General features: G+C 36.1%; 2 protein-coding genes and 1 non-coding gene across 8 annotated transcripts; 2 read left to right on the top strand and 1 right to left on the bottom strand.

Annotated features, from left to right (window-relative positions):
- The first annotated feature begins 1,194 nt into the window (after positions 1-1,194).
- LOC122312503 (protein TWIN LOV 1) lies at positions 1,195-7,599 on the top strand. 6 transcript variants are annotated; one of them, XR_006243200.1, is made up of 8 exons: positions 1,195-2,301; positions 2,996-3,203; positions 3,314-3,378; positions 3,447-3,526; positions 3,625-3,680; positions 3,763-3,826; positions 6,835-6,984; positions 7,141-7,355. XR_006243200.1 is itself a non-coding variant. In XM_043127127.1 (8 exons), exons 2-8 carry the CDS (start codon positions 1,719-1,721, stop codon positions 7,291-7,293), a joined length of 1,209 nt encoding a protein of 402 aa, XP_042983061.1. In that variant the 5' UTR covers positions 1,196-1,368; positions 1,577-1,718; the 3' UTR covers positions 7,294-7,599. The 6 variants fall into 6 exon arrangements, 5 of the variants coding, with proteins under 5 accessions (XP_042983063.1, XP_042983062.1, XP_042983061.1 ...); XM_043127127.1 differs by lacking the exon at positions 6,835-6,984 and having other exon boundaries at positions 1,196-1,368; positions 1,577-2,301; positions 7,141-7,599; XM_043127126.1 differs by lacking the exon at positions 6,835-6,984 and having other exon boundaries at positions 1,196-1,420; positions 1,577-2,301; positions 7,141-7,599.
- A 634-nt stretch (positions 7,600-8,233) lies between these two features.
- TRNAA-AGC lies at positions 8,234-8,306 on the bottom strand. Its single transcript has one exon. It is a non-coding gene; the product is annotated as a tRNA-Ala (tRNA).
- Positions 8,307-20,596: 12,290 nt separating this feature from the next.
- Positions 20,597-22,431, top strand: LOC122312934 (homeobox-leucine zipper protein ATHB-7-like). The gene is made up of 3 exons (XM_043127607.1): positions 20,597-20,926; positions 21,375-21,787; positions 21,890-22,431. The coding sequence occupies exons 1-3, from the start codon at positions 20,800-20,802 to the stop codon at positions 22,328-22,330; spliced, it is 981 nt and encodes a 326-aa protein (XP_042983541.1). The 5' UTR covers positions 20,597-20,799; the 3' UTR covers positions 22,331-22,431.
- Positions 22,432-23,060: the final 629 nt, after the last annotated feature.

Genomic DNA, 23,060 nt, shown 5'->3' with positions numbered 1-23,060 from the left:
AACCAAACAGAATTACGCGTGAATCTGCCCTAGCGTATAAAGTGTTTTAAGAATTTTTTTTTTTTTTTTTTAAATAGAAACCATCAACTGAGTGCAGATCAGATAAAACTGAATTATTCAATCAAGTTCTAGACCGGATTATATTCAGACCGGAACCATATTCAAAATCTGAATATTTGGATTCCAAACCACGCCGAGAAAAATCTAGCTATAATGAATAGTACTAGCTGTAAATCAATCCTCAATCCTTTTATAGGAAAAAAATTAAAAAATGAATTTTAAGCTTTGGGATGCGAAGAGAGAAATGGACAGGGATAAACTGTGTGCGGGTGCCTGTCTGGTCACTAGTGGTGGGCAGGTTTTAGACGAGAGAGAGAGAGAGAGAGAGAGAGAGTGGAATACGGAAGCGAACATAGAGTAAGAAGATGCTTGAAAGAGACAGTTGTTGGAATCCCGACAGAACTAAATTTAATTAAAAAAAAAACATAACGCAACACAATAAACTCACCCTAGTTCTGCGCAAAAACATGATTATCTGTTGGAGAGTCAGCACGGGACACGTGGAAACGCGGCGACGTGCGGTGCCTCCGAACTCTAAACTCTAAAACCAAACAATGCTTAGCTTAGACTGACGCGGATTGGATAAGGCTCCAATTTGTTTAGAAAACAAAAAATACAAACATTACTGGACCGTCGGATTCAGTTTTTCGGACGGTGATCGGGACGCTTAACAAAAATGGCATTTTCTCAGTTGCTTGTTGTTGATCTCGGAGAAATTTTAAATGCCTGGAATCAGATCAATAATTGAGCAAAGTTTAGTGGGCACCACAGGTACAGTATCTATTGGCCCTTATCGGCCTCTTATGGGGACCATTAATTTTTTATAAATATATATAAATTTTTATTAAAAATAAAAAAAAAAAGTAAATTATTTGTATAGATATTTTATTGCCCATTATTAATCAAAACATTATATATCTGATTTTAAGAATAATTCGTTAATTTTTAGCTCTTTTAAAAACTAATAAAAAATTATAAATAAAATAAAAAATTGTATTTTTTTATTTAAATATATTGAGAAAAATCACGTCTATATTTTTTTGTCTGGTTCTACCGCGGCACAGAAATAATGTAAATAAAAATAAAAATAAAAAAGGAAAAAGAAAAGAGGAATAAAAATCTGGAAAAATTGTGTGACTCTTGCTGAGTGTTGGGGGTGTACTTGTTCGGGTTCTTGCTGCGTAGCTTCATTTGCATTCATCAAACCAAAAGCGATTGATGTGCATCCCTCAACGATCGTTACCCAGTCGTTACCACAATATGCACACGATATTTTTGGTTTCTCGTCGGTAATGGAAGCGGGTCCAGGTTGATACTCACTGTTTTAGCTCACTGTCCCATCGAGACGTAGTTCCGTCACGTAATTTCTCTCTTTAAGATCAAGAATTTTGTGTGTACAAACTAAATCTGACCTTGTTCTTTCTTTGTGGAAGATGCTATGAGAAATCCATGGCGTTTTGGGCGCCAATTGCTTCGATTAATGACTGCTCTGCTTCCGGCTTCTCTCTGTTTTCAGGGTCTTCTAGTTAATTGGGTTTCTCGTCGAAGAAGCACACGTGGTTGAGGTACCACATGGGATTGGAACCAATTCCTACACCGAGGAGAACCGAAGAATTCACGCAACACCTATTGGAGGAGGAAGGAGGAAGAGGAGGAGCATGGCATCGCAATTGCTTCTCATAGAACAGTCATTTAACAGCCGCTACTCGGCCGATGTGCGCGTAGCGCTGGACGAATTCTCTGAAAGTTTCACAATCACCGACCCCAGCATCTCGGGCCATCCCATCGTATTCGCGAGCCGCGGGTTCCTGAAAATGTCGGGTTACTCGAAAGACGAGGTGATCGGCCAGAACGGCAGGGCATTCCAGGGTCCCAGGACTAACCGAAGGTCGGTTATGGAAATCCGAGAGGCGATTCGGGAGGAGAGGCCGATACAGATCAATCTGTTGAACTATCGTAAGGATGGGACACCCTTTTGGATGTTATTTCATATGAGCCCGGTTTTTTGCAAAGAGGATGGGAGGGTGACTCATTTCGTGGGAGTTCAGGTGCCGATTTCCCGAAAGCCGCGGCGGTCGGTGAGTGGGGTTGAGAGAAATAGTGTGGATTTGTGTGAAGATGGGTCTAGGCTGCGCGGTGATATTTTATTTGGGTCGTGTAGGAGGGAAGTCTGCTCTGATACTTTGGTGGAGTTGGGTCATGTTTTGGCTATAGAGTCGGTCTTGGATTCGGACAGTAGAGGTTTGTTCCTTGCTTAATGTTTTAACGAATTAAAGGAGCCGTACTGAATTGTTGTATACGTTTGACGGAATTGTATGTTGCTTGTGCTAATCTTTTAATTCACTCTGTTTGTTGGTTTGAGTTCATTTTTTTCATTGATATATAGTTGGTTTGAGGTTAATTGATGTTAAAAAGGGGCAGTGTTTCTTAATTTTCCCTCCATTCCCTCCACTTTCTTCTGCGACTTCCCGCCACTTCTTTTTGGAATGATGTATTTGCGGGCTGGTTTTATCAAGACCTCCTTCCTTTAATGGATTTTTTTTTTTTTAGCTTGGGTTTGTGTTTTTCCCTGCAGTTTCTTTGTTGCCTGATTAAAAGGGGTGATGTTTTTGTGTGGTGCTTAAATTTTGAATGTGTACTGAGCTCTCCCTATTCTTATCAAGCATTGTGGTTTTGCTCATTGTCTTGACTGTTTAAATGCATATATGCAGTTTCATCTCTGTTTGATTGTTGATTTGGACTCAATAACCAATGATTAAAATTGGATGAACGCATTTTATATTTGTTTTCAGTCATAACTTTTAGATTTCTCTTTTGCGTACCATCGGTCTCTGTCTGTATTTTCCTTTTTCTAGCTCTCTCTCCCAACAAAAAAGAAGAAACGGGGGGAAATTTCCGGTTTCACTTGTGTTCTGATTTTCTCTGGGTTATACAGGATTAGATATTGAAGAGTCATGTGAAGCAAGTGATGTGGACAAGCGAAGAGCTGCAACTGCCATTAACGACATCTTGTCTGTGCTAACCCTTTATAGCGAGTTAACAGGCAGATTGGTGTGTGAAAAGAGATATAGCTTACCCGAGCAGAGCCTTCTCAGTTCATCCTTAAATATTTCTCTTGGTAGAATCAAACAAAGCTTTGTATTGTGAGTTGTTGCAGATTCTCATTTTCTTGCTTAATTGTGGATTCCATATATTATGAAGATTTCTAATATCTTCACTTGTTTTTCCTGCGACATGTCTGTTACCATTGCAGAACTGACCCACACTTAGCTGACATGCCTATAGTTTACGCAAGTGATGCCTTCTTAAGATTGACAGGTATTGAGAGATATAAATTGGGCAATCTAGTTTATGTGGTTATCTGTAACAGTTGTATACTTTTGTAGGTTATGCTAGACATGAAGTATTGGGGCGCAATTGTCGATTTTTGAGTGGGGTGGATACGGATTCCCTAACTTTAAATCGGGTATCTATTTTGTGTATCATAATTCTTGTTATGTGATTTGGTGACTGATGTCATTGATACTGAACATACAATTGAACCTGTTATTTATTGTTTCCTAGATAAAGGAAAGCATTCGAAATGAGCAGGCATGCACAGTACATATCTTAAATTACAGGTTGAAACTTCACTGGCAATCTTTTTCAAGATTTGGACTTTAGTCATAAATTTTAAAATATCTGTTGTTATGTCTTTCTCAGGAAGGATAAGAGTTCATTTTGGAATTTTCTTCACATATCACCTGTTCGTAACGCATCTGGAAAGGTACTGCTGTATGCTTAGCTTTCCATGTGAATTTATTAATAACATGGACTAACACTTCAGGTTATTGTTAGTTGTGGAAACTGATTGACCATGTATACTCTATTCAATAAAGCTACCTTCTGATGGAAACTTGCTCATGGATTGTGGTATTTTTAAGTTTCCCATACACTGTATAACATACTGGGATTTTTGTGTGGGCTTAGATTAGTTAATTTATACATCAGGTTTGCCAATGCTAGTGATGTCTGTCTCATTTGATATTGCATGTTCGATGTTGGTTTCGTTCATTATGGTGCTAAATTTGAGGTTACTTATTTTCTTCTCTCTCTCTCTCTCAATTGTATTAATAAGAAAAAATGGGCATAACCCAACTAGAGAGGGAGTATATAGGATAAACACCTAATCAGAAATAGCAAAAGGATCCAGAAACGCTTGTAAACTTTTGGTTGAACAACAATGCAAAATACCTGTTCAATGGTAAGAGTATAATGAAATAAAGCCGGCTCCACCCCCACATCTCACAATTCTTGATGCTGCAATTCTTCATTTCTTTTTTAAATGCACCACATCAAGCAACAACTGATCATTTTTAATAGATATCACCCTACTGGCTGCCAAACTTACCCTCCCAACATCAAAAGAGATCCACCACTCTACGAGTCATAACCCAATCTAGCCTGAAGACCCTGAAAACTGTGTTCCGTAAAGAAGTAGCTATCCCGCAATGAAGTAAGAGATGCTTCATGGTGTCTTTGCTTTTCTTGCACATGCAACACCTATCAATCGTGGTAAGATGTCGCTTCCTTAGATTATCCATGGTAAGAATCTTCCCTGAAATTGCAGTTGAGGTGAAAATGCTACTCTTAGAGGAGCCATACTGTGCCATATGTTTCTATTTTCATGGGAACATAAAGCCTTATAGAATGACCTTACTTCAAGGCACCCCTTTTGGAAGGAGCAAGATAAAATTTATCTTCAGCCCCCCATCTTTCACTCAAACTGTCACACACTTCATATCTAGTGAAATGGGAGAATTTACCCCACCTCTCCCTGTATTCTTCTATAGACTAACCCCATATGACCCATTTACCTCATTTGAATACAACATCCCCACGAACTGCCTAATTTAAAATGCACTACCAACTTCCAAAGACTTCTTCACTCATGAGCATGGCACCATAATCACTTCCCAAGATAGCAAGGTTGAATGAGTAATGTCTCGAGCCACTAGATTGTCCTTTGGAATCATAGAGCAAACCATAAACCATGTACCAACTAACCAAATGAAATATAGTATCTTCACCCACGTAAAATTTTATGAAGTTAGCCCGACCACCCTTAGACAAATGCAGCCACTTCCAACCGGCCAAACAGTGCCCCAGCTTCTCAACAATGTCATCCTAAGCATTATAGACTTTCTTCTCATTCCAGTATTCATTCATTCAAGTGGTAAGAACCTTGGTCTTAGTAGTATGCTCCCTCTAGGTCCAAGGTTTGAACCCTTAGGTGAAAACAATCTCTAGTGGTCACGTCCCATTGGTGGTAAAGCCGATGATATCCTTTATCTGTATGATGGGAATGTGTTACATGGGCCCTATATTTAACTGGGTTAAAGACATGCTGTGTTTGCATGTTCTCCAGGATTCGTTGTCATCAAAAAGTATTCTTTCATTTCTTTGGTGCTTGTGCAGTGATTGTTTTTGTATGGTTGATATGCAAAAGGGAGATTATTTCTTTTCAATATGTGCACAACAAAGTCCCTTTTTTTCTTAATGGATTGCTAATACCATTGTTTTAAGATTCTGAATTTAGTTAATTATATGTATTTTTCTAGTTATTGATTTAATTATTATGCCCTGTAGGATATTATTGCGATTGTAGCAATAACGCTTCTGTTGAATTAATTAATTTAATAGCTGAGGAATAAGTGTATTAGATAGGGGATGGAGTTTAAAATTTGCATTAGGTAATAATGATAGGTTTTTTGGTGTTTTCTAATATTAAAAAGAAAAAAAAAAAAATTAGAGATTTTAGAAAGGGATATAGCATGCTGAATCCCTTAAAAAAATCATAGGGGTATACGAAAAAGGTCATTTTGGTTGTTTTTCTTATGGGGCCATGAGTCTCATACTCCCTTCTCAAGGATACTTCGTTCATCACAATTGGGGATGCAGAAAAAGAGAGAGAATGGTCAAAGGATTCCATCAACAGAGCTTTGTCCTAGTTGCGGGGTTGGAAACATGAATTATTTTTTCCTTGTTTAAAACTACATGTGAAATCATATGTTACTTTATTATATAAATGGGCCTTCTTCTCTGTTGGCTCAACCATCCAATCTCAACTAGCCAGCCTGTGATTATGGTGATGGCTCCTGTAGACTTCCAACGTCAAGTAGCCCCTCAAGATACGGATTACTTGCCAGCATGCAATAATAGTGAAGACTCTAGACATTTGAAGCACAACTGTTGTGCCATTTGGTTTCTCGATTCAAACAATCTGGACCAAATTCCTTAGTTTTTTTTTTCTCATCTATCCGTTCTACTTCCATGTTTTGAATAATGTATTCAGCTTCAAAAGCATGCTTGATGGAATTTCCACACGCGAAACCCCTTCTCCTAGCATTATTCATAATTTGTGGATTCCTAGCTCTGAGGTACTGCTTCAATGATGCACTAGTGGTATGAGAATCTCATCCTTGGGCAAGAAAGTTCCATTGGTTTCACATTTAGTTGTGACTTTCCTAAAGAAAAAAATAACAGTTAGCTCCAAACTTTAGCAATGTCCTCAAAACTGCAAATTCATTTTTCTTACCACTGACTACTTTTCATGTGACCATAGTGGTTCATTTAAGGTGATGTGGAGGATGAACGACTCATTTTACTTTGAATTCTTGACCACTTTCTTGATTAGGAGCAAATTATCTTGTCACTTTTGTCAATACGTGCATTAAAATATGAATTCTGAATGTTAAGTCCACTGAACCCCAATTATGATTTTTTGGTGCTAAGTTTCAGATGCCAACCTATCACCTTTTACTATGGGTAGAATTCAAGTGAAATTTATTGGTTGCTGAAAATTTCAATAGCTACAGAATACCCAATTACCCTCAATTGTAAACCCATGAAGAAAATCACCTGTTCGACTTTCAGTTGCTCGCGGTAGTTTCTCTGCTAGTTGTTTTTTACAAACAATTATGGGCACAATCTCACAAGTCCACCCACATCATCCCACATCACTTGTAATTCTGGCAACTCTCTCTCTCTCTCGCCTGATGCAGTTCTCTGTCTTGTCTTACCGAGTTTATGTTTGTTCAGATAGCATACTTTGTGGGTGTTCAGATGGAAGAAGGCTGCAAGAACCAGGACAGACATGGTCTGAGCCCTGAGAAGAGGCAGCTCAGTGCTGTTGGGGCAGTCAGGGTTGCAATAAGGAGTTTATCAATGGGTGCTGACCCCTCAAAGTCATAGGAGAATCTCTGCATTCTTTGTCTGGTGATTGTTGATGTGTTGAATAGTGTCACAGAAGAGTTGAAAAGGGAATAAAGTAGTGAAATGGTTTGTCACATGAGTGGTTCCTTGTTATATTCGTATTGTTTGTATATATAAGGTTTCAATATAAGGTTGAAACTGCGCTTCGTTTGTTTCAGTTAATGGGAGTGACTAGAATTAAATATTTAAGAGTGTGGATTTCAGATTAATTGTGTGTGGATTTCAGATTAATTGGCTAAGGATTGAATGACTATTATGATTAAAAGGAAAAACACATTTGATCCATCTGATATTTGCTAGATATAGATAAGTGTAAGTCTTGTACAGTCAATTTGGAATAAAATGAGACCCACCATTAAAAAGTGAATTTTTTTCAAGTGGGCTACACCTTTTTTTTTTCTTTAATATTTTTTTTCTCTGATGATGTTGAGAAACCTCTCTAAGGCAGGGTCTTTCGAACACGCCTTATAGAGTACATCTCTGACCCGTGCACTTTTTATATTCCTATTATTTTCTCAGAGTTTAAAAAATGCTACATGGTTCAAAATCCAAGTCAAAAACCTAAACATAGATAGTAACCAAATTAAAATAGTTAAAAAGTAAATACTTCAATTGATAAAATGACAATAAAAAGAAATACAAATAATTAAGAACATTGTATAAAATAACAAGCAATAAAATGGAAAATCAAGAAAAAAGAAAAGGACATCGTACGGTATTCATATTCATAATTTTCAACCTTTTTTTTTTTTTTTTGGGTCACGTGAGCGTGCCCCGTGAATTTCAAGTAAAATCCTTACTCCTTTTTTTATTTTTAGCACTAGTGAACTTGTTTATAAGTTGTACTAATTTATTAAACATAGTTGGAAGTAGTTGGAGAAACAACCTTAAAATGCCCAACACAAATAATAAAAAAGGATGGAGATGCGGGGTATCGATCCCCGTACCTCTCGCATGCTAAGCGAGCGCTCTACCATCTGAGCTACATCCCCTTGTTGTTATCAGATATTATTTAAATATTTACTACTGCATATCTACGTTCATCTTACTGTTTCCACTTTGAAGGTGAGGAGTACTGAATGTAAGAAACTAGCATGAATCGACCAACTTTCCTTCAACACTCAAATTAACGTTAAAAAATATCATTTGTAGCGAAATTAAACTCACACTAAATTTTGTTACAAATAGTACCAAATGGTGATTCCGATAGTATATTTTTTTATTGTAGCAAAATTTTAAATTTTTATGGTGTTTTTTGTTTGCTGCAAATCCACTAAAAGAAAAGTGTTTCTTGTGCGACCAATTCTTTTGTGACAATTTTAATTTTATCACAAAAAGTTAATTTTTTACATTCCTGTGGTTTATTACAGACAAGGAAAAATTTGTCGCTAAAAATAAATTTTTACGACTAAAGTAAAATTCTCTTCACAAATAATCTGGATGGAAAAAACTAATTCAGACACCTTGATTTCTTCTACGGCAACATTAATTTGCGATTAAATGGCCTATGGAGTATTTAACTATTTGCAGTGGTTATTTAACTATTTGCAGCAATGTTATACCAACGCAAAAGATGAATATTAAAAACAAAATGACGGGAAATCCTTTTACAAACTAATGACCATGTTGCTCTTTTTCGTTGAAGAAAGTTGTGCGGATACAATAATCTGAAAAAATAAATGCAATTTTGAGGCATATAGAACGCTATCTTTAAGGTGATAATTGCCCCACTCAAAAGAGTGTGTTACCAGATTACAAGCAATTTACTTTCAAGATACAACAAAATCATCAACTACAGATAGTAATTCTGAAGTTTTGCTTTCATAGTTTCTCTACAAAATTGTGTAAATAACTGAAAAATATGAGATAATGGAATGAATACATTCATAGGTCTCATCCTCTATTTATAGAGAATAAAGTGACACTGTGTGAAAAATCACAATTCTTAACGTTTGACTTTTCAACTGGTAGTTATTGTTTAAAGATCATGTTGTTTCACTTAGAGACCAAAGAACATGCTTGGTCAAGTGGTTGGACACCTCCCTTATCCAAGGGAGGTCAGGTTTGGAAACACGCCAATTCAACTTTTTAGTTGGATTAATTTTGAAGCATTGCACCTAGGGGTGAGATTCAAACCAGAGAAGCCAACCCGACCAACCATTTTTGGATATGATCGGACTGGACCAATTTTTATATGACTGAATTTATTCGGTCCAGTCCCAGTCCAAGGATTTTTCACCCTAAACCAGATCAGACTGGACTAAATGAAAATAAAAATATATATATATATTTTTATTATTTATATTTATTATTTATATAAATAATTGTATATAATTAATTATTAATATATCACAATATTATATAAGTATTATATATAGTACTAGTATATATTAATATATTAACATATTATAAGAGTTATGGTATAAATTATAATATATATATATATATTTATAATAGTATAAGTGTAGTTAACTTAATATATTAGTATTAAATCACTATAACTACATAAAGTATTATTTAATATAGTATTACCAATTTATCACTAACATATAGTATATTAGTAATACTACTAGTATAGTTATTAATTATAGTATTGGTACTAAGTTTATAACTATATATATTTAGATCAATGTATTATTATATTATTTAATGTATAATTATAATACATAGTATTAGTATATATTAATAATTGTACAATTTCTTATGTAATTTTCATTTAAAAAAATAAATCACTTAATTTTAATTTAGTATTTTAAATAAATTTTTTTATTAATCGATTTAATAAAAGGGGGGAGGGGGGTTGGATCGAATGGACCACTATCGGTCCGGTCCCAATAGCTATTGGTCTAGTCCCTAGGGATGTTCAGCCCGGTCTGGTTCGGAAAAAATGATATTCCATCACCCCCCCCCCCAAAAAACCGAACAGAACCGTTCTCACCTTTAATTGCACCCATCCAAGTGGGTCTTTACACAGGCCGGTTCGGCCCATACTTAGTGTCTCTTCAGCCCATGTATCATGTCTCTTTGGCCTAATCGATTTGGCCCAATCATGGTGTCTCTTTGGCATAGACATTGTACCTCTTCGGGCTTGGTCCATGCGTCCCTTGGGCTATTCCATAGTCTTGTTAAAATTAAAACATCAAAGTGTAATCATGGTGGTTTAAACCCATAATCTCTCATTTGAAACGATACACTTACCATTGAACCAATGTATCTCTTTAAGATAGTAGCTCACGAAAATAAATAAAAATCCACAATAAACTCATATATTTAACATCACAATCTATAATAAATATAACAATTTTCACTCATGATTACGTCATCTGACTGTGCTCAAAGAAATTAAAGGCCAATCAATCTAGGTTTAGGTAATTTAGAAATTACCAGCTGCAAGCAAAACATGCAGAGGCCAGATAACTGCACATGATCGACTTTCGTTTTCTACGTACTCTCCCAACTATTATAATATTACATGATAATCCATCCCCCATGATCACAAAAAGTACGTATGAGAAAGCATGCATACTCACTCTTTTACCCAATTACATTTTGCATTACTCTCTTTCACATTGCCGGGCGAGAAATCCAGATCATGTAGTGGTCAGCATACATATATGTAGGACCAAAAAGGTTGCTTGAAACGTTTGTGCTTCATATATGAATGTCGGTGTGGCCGTATATAGTTGCTTTTTTATTTTTTTACATTTTTTAATATATTTAAATACTTTTAAAAAAATAAAACAAATATATCAATACATTTAAAATCACTTTCTTAATCATTAAGTAAAAATAAAATAAAATAAAATTGACCAGCGGTCAACTAGATCGGTATGTATTAGGCAGCCAATTAGCTTTTTTCTATTTACAATGCCGTAATGGAATGACACATGGAAAGGGCATGCAGAACCGAATGAAAGTTATTTTTTTTTCTCTTTCCTTAATTTCTCCTTCCTCTTTCTCTTGGAGATGCTCTCCTCGAAGTGAGCTTTTTGTGAACTTAATCTTGAGTCTCACAACCAAATTGTGGTTGTAGTCTTGTATGGTTATAGGCCGTAGCTTGGCCATGACTCACAACTACTTAAAAGAAATATTTTTTCATGATTAAATATATAAGTTTATTAATAATAATTTTTTTAATTATTAAAAAATTAATATAAATAAAATATAAAGGCAGGGGAGACAAACCTAAATGACCATTTAGCATTATCCTTGCTTTGTTATATAGAAGATTGCTAGGTATATGCTCTTAAACTGACCATACGGCCTACATATAGATCTGTTCACTGAAAGTCTTCTTCTTGGGCTGACGTGAATGCAATATTTTATTTTTCCTTAAACCTTATTCGTTAACACCTGGAAATTATAAAAAGGAGAAGCTAAACACTCCAAGCCATTGAGTTTGAAGAACCTCAATCCTTCAGCAATTCTGGTTTGTCCACCAATGATCTCACAATTTAGAACCATTGGGATATATAATAATATCTTTCAAGGCTGTTCTTTCTAAGCAGTAACACCCAATACTATTTTCTTATTTTGAGTCGGCTTGAAAATAAATAGCCTTAGCACTAAAGCTAGCTTGTTGGAGATCATAGATATAGCCCAACGGATGATTATCACTCTGATGTTTAAATTAATTTTTCTTTGAAGATGAATAATACACTCTAATGTAGATCTTCCTTTATCGTCCCTTCTTTCTATTTTGGATTATTTTTTAAATAATTTATGAATAGTAGTAAAATAGTCTGAGAATATTTGAGAACAATTGTGTTTTCAAATAGGTCCTTAAACTAGATATAATTGGTACCCAGCTCCCCATAATCAAATTATACCCACAATTTGGCCATTGCATCCAAAATTCATCCAATAGTGTGAAGAGAGAAGGTATGGTTGAGGAAATAACAAGATGGTGGAAGGATTATCGTTGACTAAGGCAAAAAGAAGAAGAAGAGATTGTTATATTGGAAGAAGAGGTTGGCATACACTAAGATATAAAAGGTGATAACCATCTTCTTTGTCTACTTATCAATGAGAAACATGCAAACAATGAGGCTTTTAGATCAACGATGGCCAAGGTTTGGAACTCATAAGGATGGGTAACTTTTCATGATGTGGGTGATAATAGGTTTATGGTGGAATTCCAAAAGTAATGCATGGCCACCCTTGGTCATTTGACAAGCATTTGATTAGTCTCTAGGACTTTGATGGGAACCGGTCACCAAACGAAGTACAGTTTAAGCATGAACCATTCTAGGTGCAGTTACACAATCTTCCTTTCACTGTGAGGACAGAAGAACTTAGCTAATGTATTGGCTCATGCATGGAAAAGGTTCTCAAAGTGGAGGTGGATCAAAAAGGCAGAGGATGGGGAAGATTTCTTAGAATTTGAGTTGAAGTGGATATATCAAAGCCTTTGATATGAGGACGTATCTTAAGCATTGGAGGCAAGCAAATGTTATTTCAATTTAAGTATGAAAGCCTGCTAAATTTTTGTTTCAAGTGTGGCACTTTGAACCATAAAGATAGGAAGTGAACTAAATTAACGGTGGATGACCAGACCCAAGAACAATATGGTTAGTTTGCGTGCTACGCCAGTCACCAATGTGAGTTCTATGGCCAAGAAGTATGGTGGCACTATGGATTCCGACAATCAAGGTTCTCGATGGCAAGGGAAGTCCGATGAGAGGAGCATTAGGACCATTGAGAAAGGAAATGAGAATATTGTTGAGGGAAGTCAGGCGCAATCAAAGGAAGTTGGAGGAGATAATGGTGATTATCATGGCATTATGTCTCAAAAGGAAAAATTATCGACTAAAGACAAGGAAGACTTACCTTACTTGGTTGCTAGTAGCCAAAATTTTGTAAGTCAAACATCTCCTCTGTATAATGTGCAAGATTCCTTTAATAAGGAAGTTAGGGAGGATATTTTTTTTGTTAGTAGAGCTAGAAATCAGAAATTCTTATTCTCATTCTTTACCCAGTACACCTCCTTTAAAATTTAAATATCCATGTTGATTTGAATTATGATTCTGTCCATCCGATATTACAAGACTCTCCTACAAAACCTAGTAGGGTGTTCACATGGAAAAGGAAAGCTAGGGGTAGATGCAATGCTCAATCTAGAAAGTTTAAAAACACCGCATTTGGAAAGTGTAATAAGAGATCAGTGGTAATGAGCAAAAGGAATTTGTTGAATACTCCTGTGTGAAAGAAACTTCAAGCTTAGCTCACACCTGCAAGGAGCTTAATTCAGGTTGAATTGGTAGAGGCGGCTCTGCTGCCCCACCATTAACAATGAATTGTCTAAGTTGGAACTGTCGAGAGCTTATAAACCATCGAATAGTTCATAAGCTACACAAGCTGGTGAAATATAAGTATCGACAACTGGTCTTTCTTATGGAGACTAAGTGATGCAGAGATAAGGTGTAGAGAATCAGGAACAAAATTGGCTTTGACAATAGTTTTGTGATCAATAACAAAGGTTGGAGTGGGGGTTAGCCTTGTTGTGGAAGTCTAATGTGGCGGTGGAATTGGAATCATGGACTAGCTGGCACATTTTAGTATGGATAACTTGTCCTACAGATGGGGGAAATGGCTACTCATTGGTTTTGATGGTAATCCTAAACCTACAAAGAGGATGAAGAGTTGGAAGCTACTTCAAGCTCTAAAGCCCCAAGTTAAGATGGCTTGGCTTTGTGTAGGAGACGTTAATGAGATACTCAAGCAATTTGAGAAGTTTAGAGCTACCAGAAAACCCACTAGACAGACGGAGAGTTTTGAATATGCTTTAAAGATTTGTGAACTACACGATCTTGGTTATCTTGGTGATAAGTTCACTTGAAAGAATAATAGAGATGGTGAAGACTTTACAAAGGAAAGGCTTGATAGAGCCTTTGGTAACTTAGCATGGATTAACAAGTTTGGAGATCACTCAGTTCAAAACTTAATTGTCAACTATTCTAACCACAACCCTATCCTGACTTCTTTATAGATCCAAACATCACCCAGTAACAAAGAAAGAAGATTTAGATTTGAAGCCACTTGGTTTAATAAAGCGGACTGCAGTCACCTAATTCAGAATGCATGGAAAGTTAGCACAAGCTCTTTGAGTAGAATATAAGTTGCTACTACAGGCCTGAAGAGTTTTCAAAGTAGACTCAAACAATGGAGTAAAGAGATGCACAAAGATAAAGGCAAGTTGATCAAATCAAAGTCTGAAATGCTGAGTATGGTACATGAGCTCAATGAAGGTCATTTGAATAATGACATTAAAAGGCTGCAAAAGGAAATTGACTATTTACTTGAAGAGGAAGATAAAAAGTGGAAACAAAGGGCTAAACAAACTTGGCTCAAGGATGGGAACATGAATACAAAATTCTTTCACAATTGTGCCAATCAAAGAATGAAGACCAACAGGATACACCAGATAACCAGTGCAGATGGCCAGGTGACTAAAATACTTGAGGAGATCAATGACATGTTTGAGAGGTATTTTAAGAACTTATTAGAATCTACCATTCCTACAGGTATTGATTCTTGTATGGAATCCTTAAAGACCACAGTTACAGAAGAGATGGATGATGGTCTTACTAGGAAGTTCAATGCAGAACAAATTAAAGAAGCCATTTTCAGTATGAATCCTTTGGGGAGCCCTGGTCCTAATGGCTTCCCTACAGTGTTTTATAAAAAACATTGGGATATAGTAGGCCCTGGTATTAGTGCTATTGTGCTTGAAGGAAACCTTTATTGCCCTTATCCCTAAATCCAAGTCTCCTCTCCAGGTAACAGAATTCAGACCTAGTAGTCTATGTCTTAATACAAGATTATTTCAAAATCTATGGCTAATAGGTTAAAAGATATCCTCCCTATAATTATCTCACCCATTTAGAGTGCATTCGTGCTAGGCAAACTTATAAATGACAATGTCATTGTTGCATTTGAATCTATATATACCATGAAGACTCGTATGAAAGGAAAATAAGAGTTCATGGCTCTTAAACTAGACATGAGTAAAGCTTATGACATGATTGGATGGTCCTTCTAAAGTCTATTATGAAGAAGATGAGATTTGATCAAAGGTGGATTGCTCGTCATGAGATGTGTCTCTTCAGTTTCCTATTCTCTGATTATTAATGATGCTTTACATGATAAGTTCACTCCATCTAGAGGGATTAGGCAGGGTGATCCCCTCTCACCCTACCTGTTCATCTTTTTTTCTGAGGTTCTTAGTAACTTACTAAAAACAATAGAAGCTACTGGTTTGATCACTGGCCTCCCACTGGCCAAAGGTCAAATGCATATTAATCATCTCTTTTTTGCAAATGACAGTATTCTCTTTTGTAAGACAAATTCTCTAAAGTGGAGTTGGTTGTTCATGCTATTGGACTCATATAAAAACGCTTCAGGTCAAAGGTTCAACAAAGACAAGACCTCCATTTTCTTTAGTAAGAACATCGGAGAAGAGACTGAGCAGATCATCACTAGCATTGCAAGTATAAGGGCCACCGCCTCTTATGAGAGATACTTGGGATTACCAGCACTAGTAAGGAGATATAGAGCTAATTCTTTCAAATGCATAGTTGACAAAGTGCAGGACAGGTTAAGGAATTGGAACACTAACTACCTCTCATAAGCAAGCAAGGAGATATTCCTCAAAGCAGTGGTGCAAGCCATCCCCACTATAGCATGGGTTTGTTCAAACTTTCTAAACACTTGCTACAAACTCTTAACAAAGTTATGAGCAGATATTGGTAGGGTCAACAGGCACAAGAGAACAAGATTTACGGAGTGAGTTGGCAGCAAATGAGAAGAACTAATAAGATAGGAGGCTGGGATTTAGGAATTTTGAGACCTTTAATATTGCTATGCTAGCCAACAATGATGGAGACTTATTCAAAATCCCCATTGCCTTGCTGCTCAAGTTCTCAGAGCAATATGTTTAGCGCAATGATTATGAATTTTTCATATTTGGTGAATGGATTATATGTGTATGAGTTTTGAGTATTTTCTTTTTTTTTAAAACTCCTCTATAAATTTTATTCAAAATTATTTAGATATGGTATTTGGACTTATATAGTAAAAGATGATTACTAGTTTTTTGTGAAATTTTCAATCTCACTATGTAGAAGGAATTTCATGGTCTAATTAAATTTTGGAATAAAATTAAATGTGTGCTAATGTCAATCTCGTGTCATGAATGTAGTGATAATGGCCACTAAGAAGTAGTTGTTGATCTTACTAAAGGAGAAAAACTGGATAGAACCAATTATGACATGTGGCACAAGAAAATCTAATATTTACTTCATGAACAAGAGGTCCTTGAAAATCTATCACACCTTATAATACAACATGAGAAAGGGAATACTTCCCAACATCGTCGTGACATGGAAGCCTATCAGGTTTAGACAAAGAAAGATCAATGCGCACACTTTACGATGTTTAGCAGCATGCACAATGATCTTATTAGGGAGTTTGAGAACTGCCCAACTGCCCAATATATGTAGAACAAGTTGAAAATTGCCTATGGGGGAAATCAGCTATTAGGCTCTGTGCTCTCACTTTGATGTTTAAGCAGTATGTTATGGACTCTAAACATACCATGATTGAGCATTTAAGGTCGATGTCTGCCTTGATTCATGATCTAAAGGAACATCACGGTGCTTTTTATTTTCACCATGGAGTCGGTGGAGGGTTTGTCTCCTATTCGCAAAAGATAGTGGAAGTGACTTGCCTCCCAGTGGTAGTGTACCACTAGAAAGTGACTCACAAGAGTCTTAGTTATGTAGAAGTGAATGTGGAACCATTCCTCGTCATCGTTTTGAGATTGAAGGAGAATCTTTCATGTGTGCTCCGTATGAATTTGAAGAACCTTCTTCTCATGAGGAAGCACTATGTTCACATGAGATGAGTGATGACAAAGAAAAAAGTTGATCTTCCACCTAGATTCAAATCTATTGCAAACAAATAGGTTTTAAAAATTAAGCATTAGGCATATGAATCAATTGAAAAGTATAAGGTTTGACTCATGGCGAAGGGCTATACCCAAAGAGAGTGTATAGATTATAAAGAAACATTCTCCTTGTGAGAAAGTACTAAGTTCACCTACTTCAAATAAATTGATGGCTGCTATGAGAGATGAGATGAGTTCTATAGCAAAGAATAAAGTTTGAGAGTTAGTTGATCTTCTACCTGAGGATGAATCTATTGCAAACAAATAAGTTTTAAAAATTAAGCATTAGGCATATAGATCAATTGACAAGTATAAGGTCCGACTCGTGCGAAGGGCTATACCCAAAGAGAGCGTATAGATTTTGAAGAAACATTATCTCCTGTGGTGAGATTTGTTTCCATTCGCCTCATTCTGGCTATAGTTGCATATCTAGATTTGGAACTTTTTTAAATAGATGTGAAAACTACATTTTTCAATGGAGAACTAGACAAGGAAATCTATATAGATCAACCTATTGGTTTTGAGGTTTAGAGACAAGAGTGCAAAGTATGCTAGATGAAACGTTCTATTTATGGCCTTAAACAAATGTCTAAATAATGGTATTTCAGATTTCATGAGGTCATTCCTTCAATTGGCTTTGAAATACTAGAAGAAGACCATTGTGTGTTTGTCAAACATACAGGAAAAAGTTTTCTAATTTCTTCTTTGTACGTGGATGACAGCTTTTTAGTTGGAAATGATATAAAGATAATTGTTGCCACAAAAGAGTAGTTGTCATCTACTTATGTGCTAGGAGTTATTTCAAGGGATTGATCTAGGAAACTTTTTGGTTTGTCTCAAGAGACTTACATTAAGAAAATTCTAGAATAATTTTGTATGCACAATTCAAAACTCATAGACACTCCAATTGAGAAGGGTTATACATTGAGTTTAGAACATTGCCCTAAGAATGATGAGGAAAAGAAAAAAATGATCAGAGTTCCTAATGCAAGTGCAATTGGAAGTCTGATATACGCTATGTTATGCACACAACCTAACATTTGTTTTACAGTTGGATTGGTTAGTCATTATCAGAGTAACCTAGGACCTGCTCGTTGGCAAGAAGTTAAGAGGATTTCTCGATACCTTTGTGAGATAGCAAACCTTGTTCTTTGCTGTCAAGGTGAAGACATGAGATCGAAGGGTTATAGGGATGCTGATTGGGTTAGAAACAAAGACGAGCGAAAATCCACGATGGGTTATGCATTTAGGCTTAGTGGTGGAGCTATTTCGTAATGTAGCAAGAAACAATCATGCATTGTTTTGTCCACGATGGAGTCAAAGCACTTTTCTTATTTAGCAGCTGTACAAGAGGCTGTTTAGTTTAGGAGATTTTTTCAACACCTACAGGTTACGACTCTTGCAAATGAAGCCGTTAAAATACACAATGATAGTATGGTAGCCTTGGCATATGCCAAGGATTCCAAATACCATGGGCAGAACCAAATACATAGATATTCGTTTTTACTACATCCGATGTGTTGTTGCATAAGGTGAGGTGATCCTACAACATATATCTACTAGCAAGATGGTAGTTGATCCTCTTACTAAGCCTACTAGTAGAAATGTTTTCAAAACTCATGTTAGGAGTTTGGGACTTTATCGAATTTGATATATATTGTATTGAGGATACCTTAGACTTTATTGAATATTTGATACTGTTAGTACCTATTGCAGTGAGATTATTGTATTTATCTCATATTATTAATTAATTGATACTAAGTGAAAAACACATATTATAAATATGTCACCAGGCAAAGATCAGTCCACTCACATGGATGATCACATTGGTGCTTGAATAGTGAACAAGATGAGATAAATTGATTACTTTGGTGCTTGAAAAGTGAGCAAGTAAACATTTTAATGCTTTTGGAGCATTCAAGATAAATTTAAAGAATGTCACCTTAACTTGGCTAAGATGAGACTTTCAAAAGTCGTATATGAAATATTTGCACAACTTCATAAAGCCTGATTAAAGCAGAATGTAAGATCTTATGTAGGCGCTAGATGAGTGACTACTAAGAAGCTAAGTTAGAGCGCCTTTGTAATGATTAGACTAAGATTCCTATGGCATTTGAATGTGACAAGCCCAATTAAGTGAAAGTTTCACCGTAATATACATTTCATACTATACATGCTATAAATGACCATATGAGGGAGTGATTGGATGGATCCTTACTCCATCACTAAGTAAGCCCTAATGGATCAATAAATGATCTATTCATATGCCCTTAAACCTAGAACTATATCATGAGATGAAAACTTTATGTTGTTACTTTAGTATGTTTTCTTAGGGCCAAGAATGATATGGTCTTGTGGAGCATCTCTAGGAAAGCAGTCAAGTTTAATTGAATGGACATAAGTGTCTATGGAAGATTATTTGGATTCTTACTTGTTATTATATGTCTCATAGCCCGGGCAACCATGGCATTTGGAGTTGATATAATTATGAACATATTATATAATGTGAGGTCAATAATTGCTTTGAGTTATAAACTCTACTTAGTGAGATCAAATAATCTTGTGCATAGACGAGATGTTATGAGTAATGTACTATGTTAGTATGATGGTGACTTAATATAGTACTACTATCGTTTGTCTTCGCGTCAGGTCGCACGCTTCATTTTCTGTATGAGAGATAATTAATTGAGATATCAAGAGGAGATTGTTAATTAACATAGCACTCATAGTGGACAAGTGGGAAATGTTGGTATTGGGTAACCCCACATGACCCATGTTGTGTTCACATGGATGAGGAAGTTATTAATTAGCTCCTTACCACTACTACAACTTCAATGAAGTTAATTAAATTCTCATGTGAAAACTCTTTAAATAAGAGTTTACATACATCAAATTAGGTGTGTGAAAAAGTCTACATACAAAGGAGAAAAACTCTTCTCACTCTCTACATTTTCATAGAGAAACCATTTAATCTTTTGATTTTGAAGTATAGAATTTTTCCTAAGCAACGTAGAGATAAAAATAACAGAGTGACATGCGCTGTAAGAAGAGTAAATATTTGGTATTGTGGAAATTCAGCTCATTGAGATAATTCAAATTAACTTTATTTAATAAGGAATAATGTTACGAATAAATCTCAAAAGTAAAGTCTTGCAACTTTTTATAAAAAAAAAAAAAATAGATTCCACAAAAACAATTTGAGTTTTCCGTACTTTTTCCTAATATGGTTCGTTTTTTATAAAAATCTTAAGCAAAATTTGTACATAAACTTAATACATCTTTTGTTAATTGTTCAATCGGCCCTCTACCATTAAAACTCTGCCTCTTCTCGTTCCCATATAAGTAGTATCTTCCACACTGCCAATAAAGTTTGTTTGACGCTACGAGAGTGATTGTCCCTGCCTACTCTCAACCGTTACAAGTTACAGTGATCCTCACTCCAGCTTTTTCTGTCTATTGCCCTTGTTTATTCATTCTAGAATATGAACGTTTTAGGTCCTCTGGGAATTCAAAGACAGAACTGATAATAGAAAAAAGAAATGGTGGGTGATAAAGTCTATGGAATTGTTTCGAACGTGAGCATCTTATCTCAAAAAGAAAGGCTTCCTTTCTCCTCTGAGGTTCTTGAGCCTCTCTGGACTCCCAGCTCTAATCCGTCTTTGCACGGTAATTTTCCAATTAAACTGCCTTTGCAATGTTATCAGCCCGTTTTATGCCTTGTTTGCTGTGGGTAGGTTTTGGTCGATATTGGACATAGATCATTTCTTCAAGTCTAGTTAATCTTGATGCCGTGATTACATATCTGTCGATTGGTTGTTTCCCATTTTTTTCCTTCGTGTCTTTTAATTTACTTTGCCTTGCTTTCCATGTTACGTGATTTCCTGGTGAAGTGCGAATATTTCGTAGTTTCTGCCATTGATCCACCGAGAGTATGTGGGACTGCGTGCATATTTTTAATTTGCTCTCGCTGTATGTCTTGATTGTTGATTCTTTTCAGATTATTCCTTTTGGATGGGTCCATCGGTCAGTTTTGCATTTGATGTGACCAACATCAGAATGAAATAAGGAACTTGATATCTTTATAACCCTCTAATTTTGGGTTCCTTTAATTCAGCTTTGAAATCCATGGTAAATTATGAGAATGTTAGTGGAGGAAACACAGCAGCAGCAGCAGCAGCAGCTCGACCATTTTTCCTACGGCTCGATAAAGATGAACATGTTGACGAGGACTACGATGTTGGGTGCTTTCATCAACCCGGAAAGAAAAGGAGGCTCACTGCCGATCAAGTTGAGCTTCTTGAGAGGAGTTTTGAGGTGGAAAGCAAACTTGAACCAGAGAGGAAGGTCCAACTGGCAAAGGAACTTGGTTTGAAGTCTCGGCAAGTTGCCATATGGTTTCAAAACAGGCGTGCTCGTTTTAAGAGCAAACAACTGGAAAAGGACTACGAATCTTTGAAAGCTTGTTATGATAAGCTCAAGGTGGACAATGAAAATCTTCTCAAGGAGAAGGAAAGCTTGAAAAATGAGGTCAATTCTATATGCTCGAATTACTCTTGTAAGTACTAGTTGGTGGAAAGTTTGTCCTACTCATGGAAAAATGGTTCATCGGTTCATTGTTTTATGCAACAGGTTAATTCCTTGAAGGAAAAATTGCTTATCAGAGGGAAAGAGATGGGAAATGCAGAGCCACTTGATGCCATTAAGCTGTCAAAAGCAGAACCCCAAGAACCAATTCGTAATCCAATTTCTGAAAATATGTCCAACGCGCCAAAACTGTTGTGCAAGCAGGAAGATGTAAGTTCAGCCAAAAGTGATGTTTTTTACTCTAACAGCCCACATCGCACTAATGGGAAGAATCATTCTTCATTGTTGGAGCCTGCGGATTCATGTCATGTCTTTGAACCAGACCAGTCGGATTTCTCACAAGACACAGATGATAATCGCAGCCAGATACCATTGCCCCAACCATTCTATCTAAAACTTGAAGATGGGTGTCACGATCCGCCTGCAAATTATTGTAATTTTGGGTTCCCAGCAGAAGATCAGCCCTTCTGTTTCTGGAATATCTGAGTAATTTTTAAGTTCTAGATAATGAGTTTATGCAATATTATTAAGAGTTCTGAGTTGTAATTATGATTAACAAGCAATAAAGTCAGTTGCCTTGGCCTTAACCAGATGTTGCATCTGGCATTGTTTCTTCTTGGGGGTTTCAGATTCTTCATCACCTTATTCTGATATATCCATATTTAGTACTTGCATGTTTAAGAAATGAACCAGCTTTCATTGCCATGCGTGCATGGAAGTGTTTAGACTTAGAACGCTGAGTTTATTTATTAAGATTCGGATTTAAAGTTGAAACAATTGTCATTAAGCACAAAATAAATTAACTTGATCTCAAATCTCATGCTTTTGAAGTAACATCCTACAAATATTCATAACACCTCTGACAAAGCCTGTTCCAATCCAAGGATGGTGAATACTCAGCAACAAAATTGAAGAAAGAAAGAAAAGTCAAGAATTCGGTATTGTGTCAGTTTCTTGGGGTGGACTTTGTGGCCGCCATAAATTCTCGAGGATGCTGACAGCCTGCTTGCTCTCTTGAATTATAAAGAATAAACAACTCGATCTAAGTTTTTTTTCTAATCCTTATTCATCGAGATTGCGTCTGCTGCAGAATATCTTGCTGATATTTTATTGGTTGGCATCTAGAAATGGAGGGACTTCTGATGGTTAGTGCTATTGATTTGTGACTAATGGCGTCGAGAACTTGTTTAATTACTATAAAAATTGTAGCAGACAC

Source organism: Carya illinoinensis, chromosome 6 (genome assembly GCF_018687715.1).
Source record: "Carya illinoinensis cultivar Pawnee chromosome 6, C.illinoinensisPawnee_v1, whole genome shotgun sequence".
Taxonomy (NCBI): Eukaryota; Viridiplantae; Streptophyta; class Magnoliopsida; order Fagales; family Juglandaceae; genus Carya; species Carya illinoinensis.
Note: the sequence above shows the minus strand (reverse complement) of the source record. Positions and strands in the feature narration are given on the sequence as shown.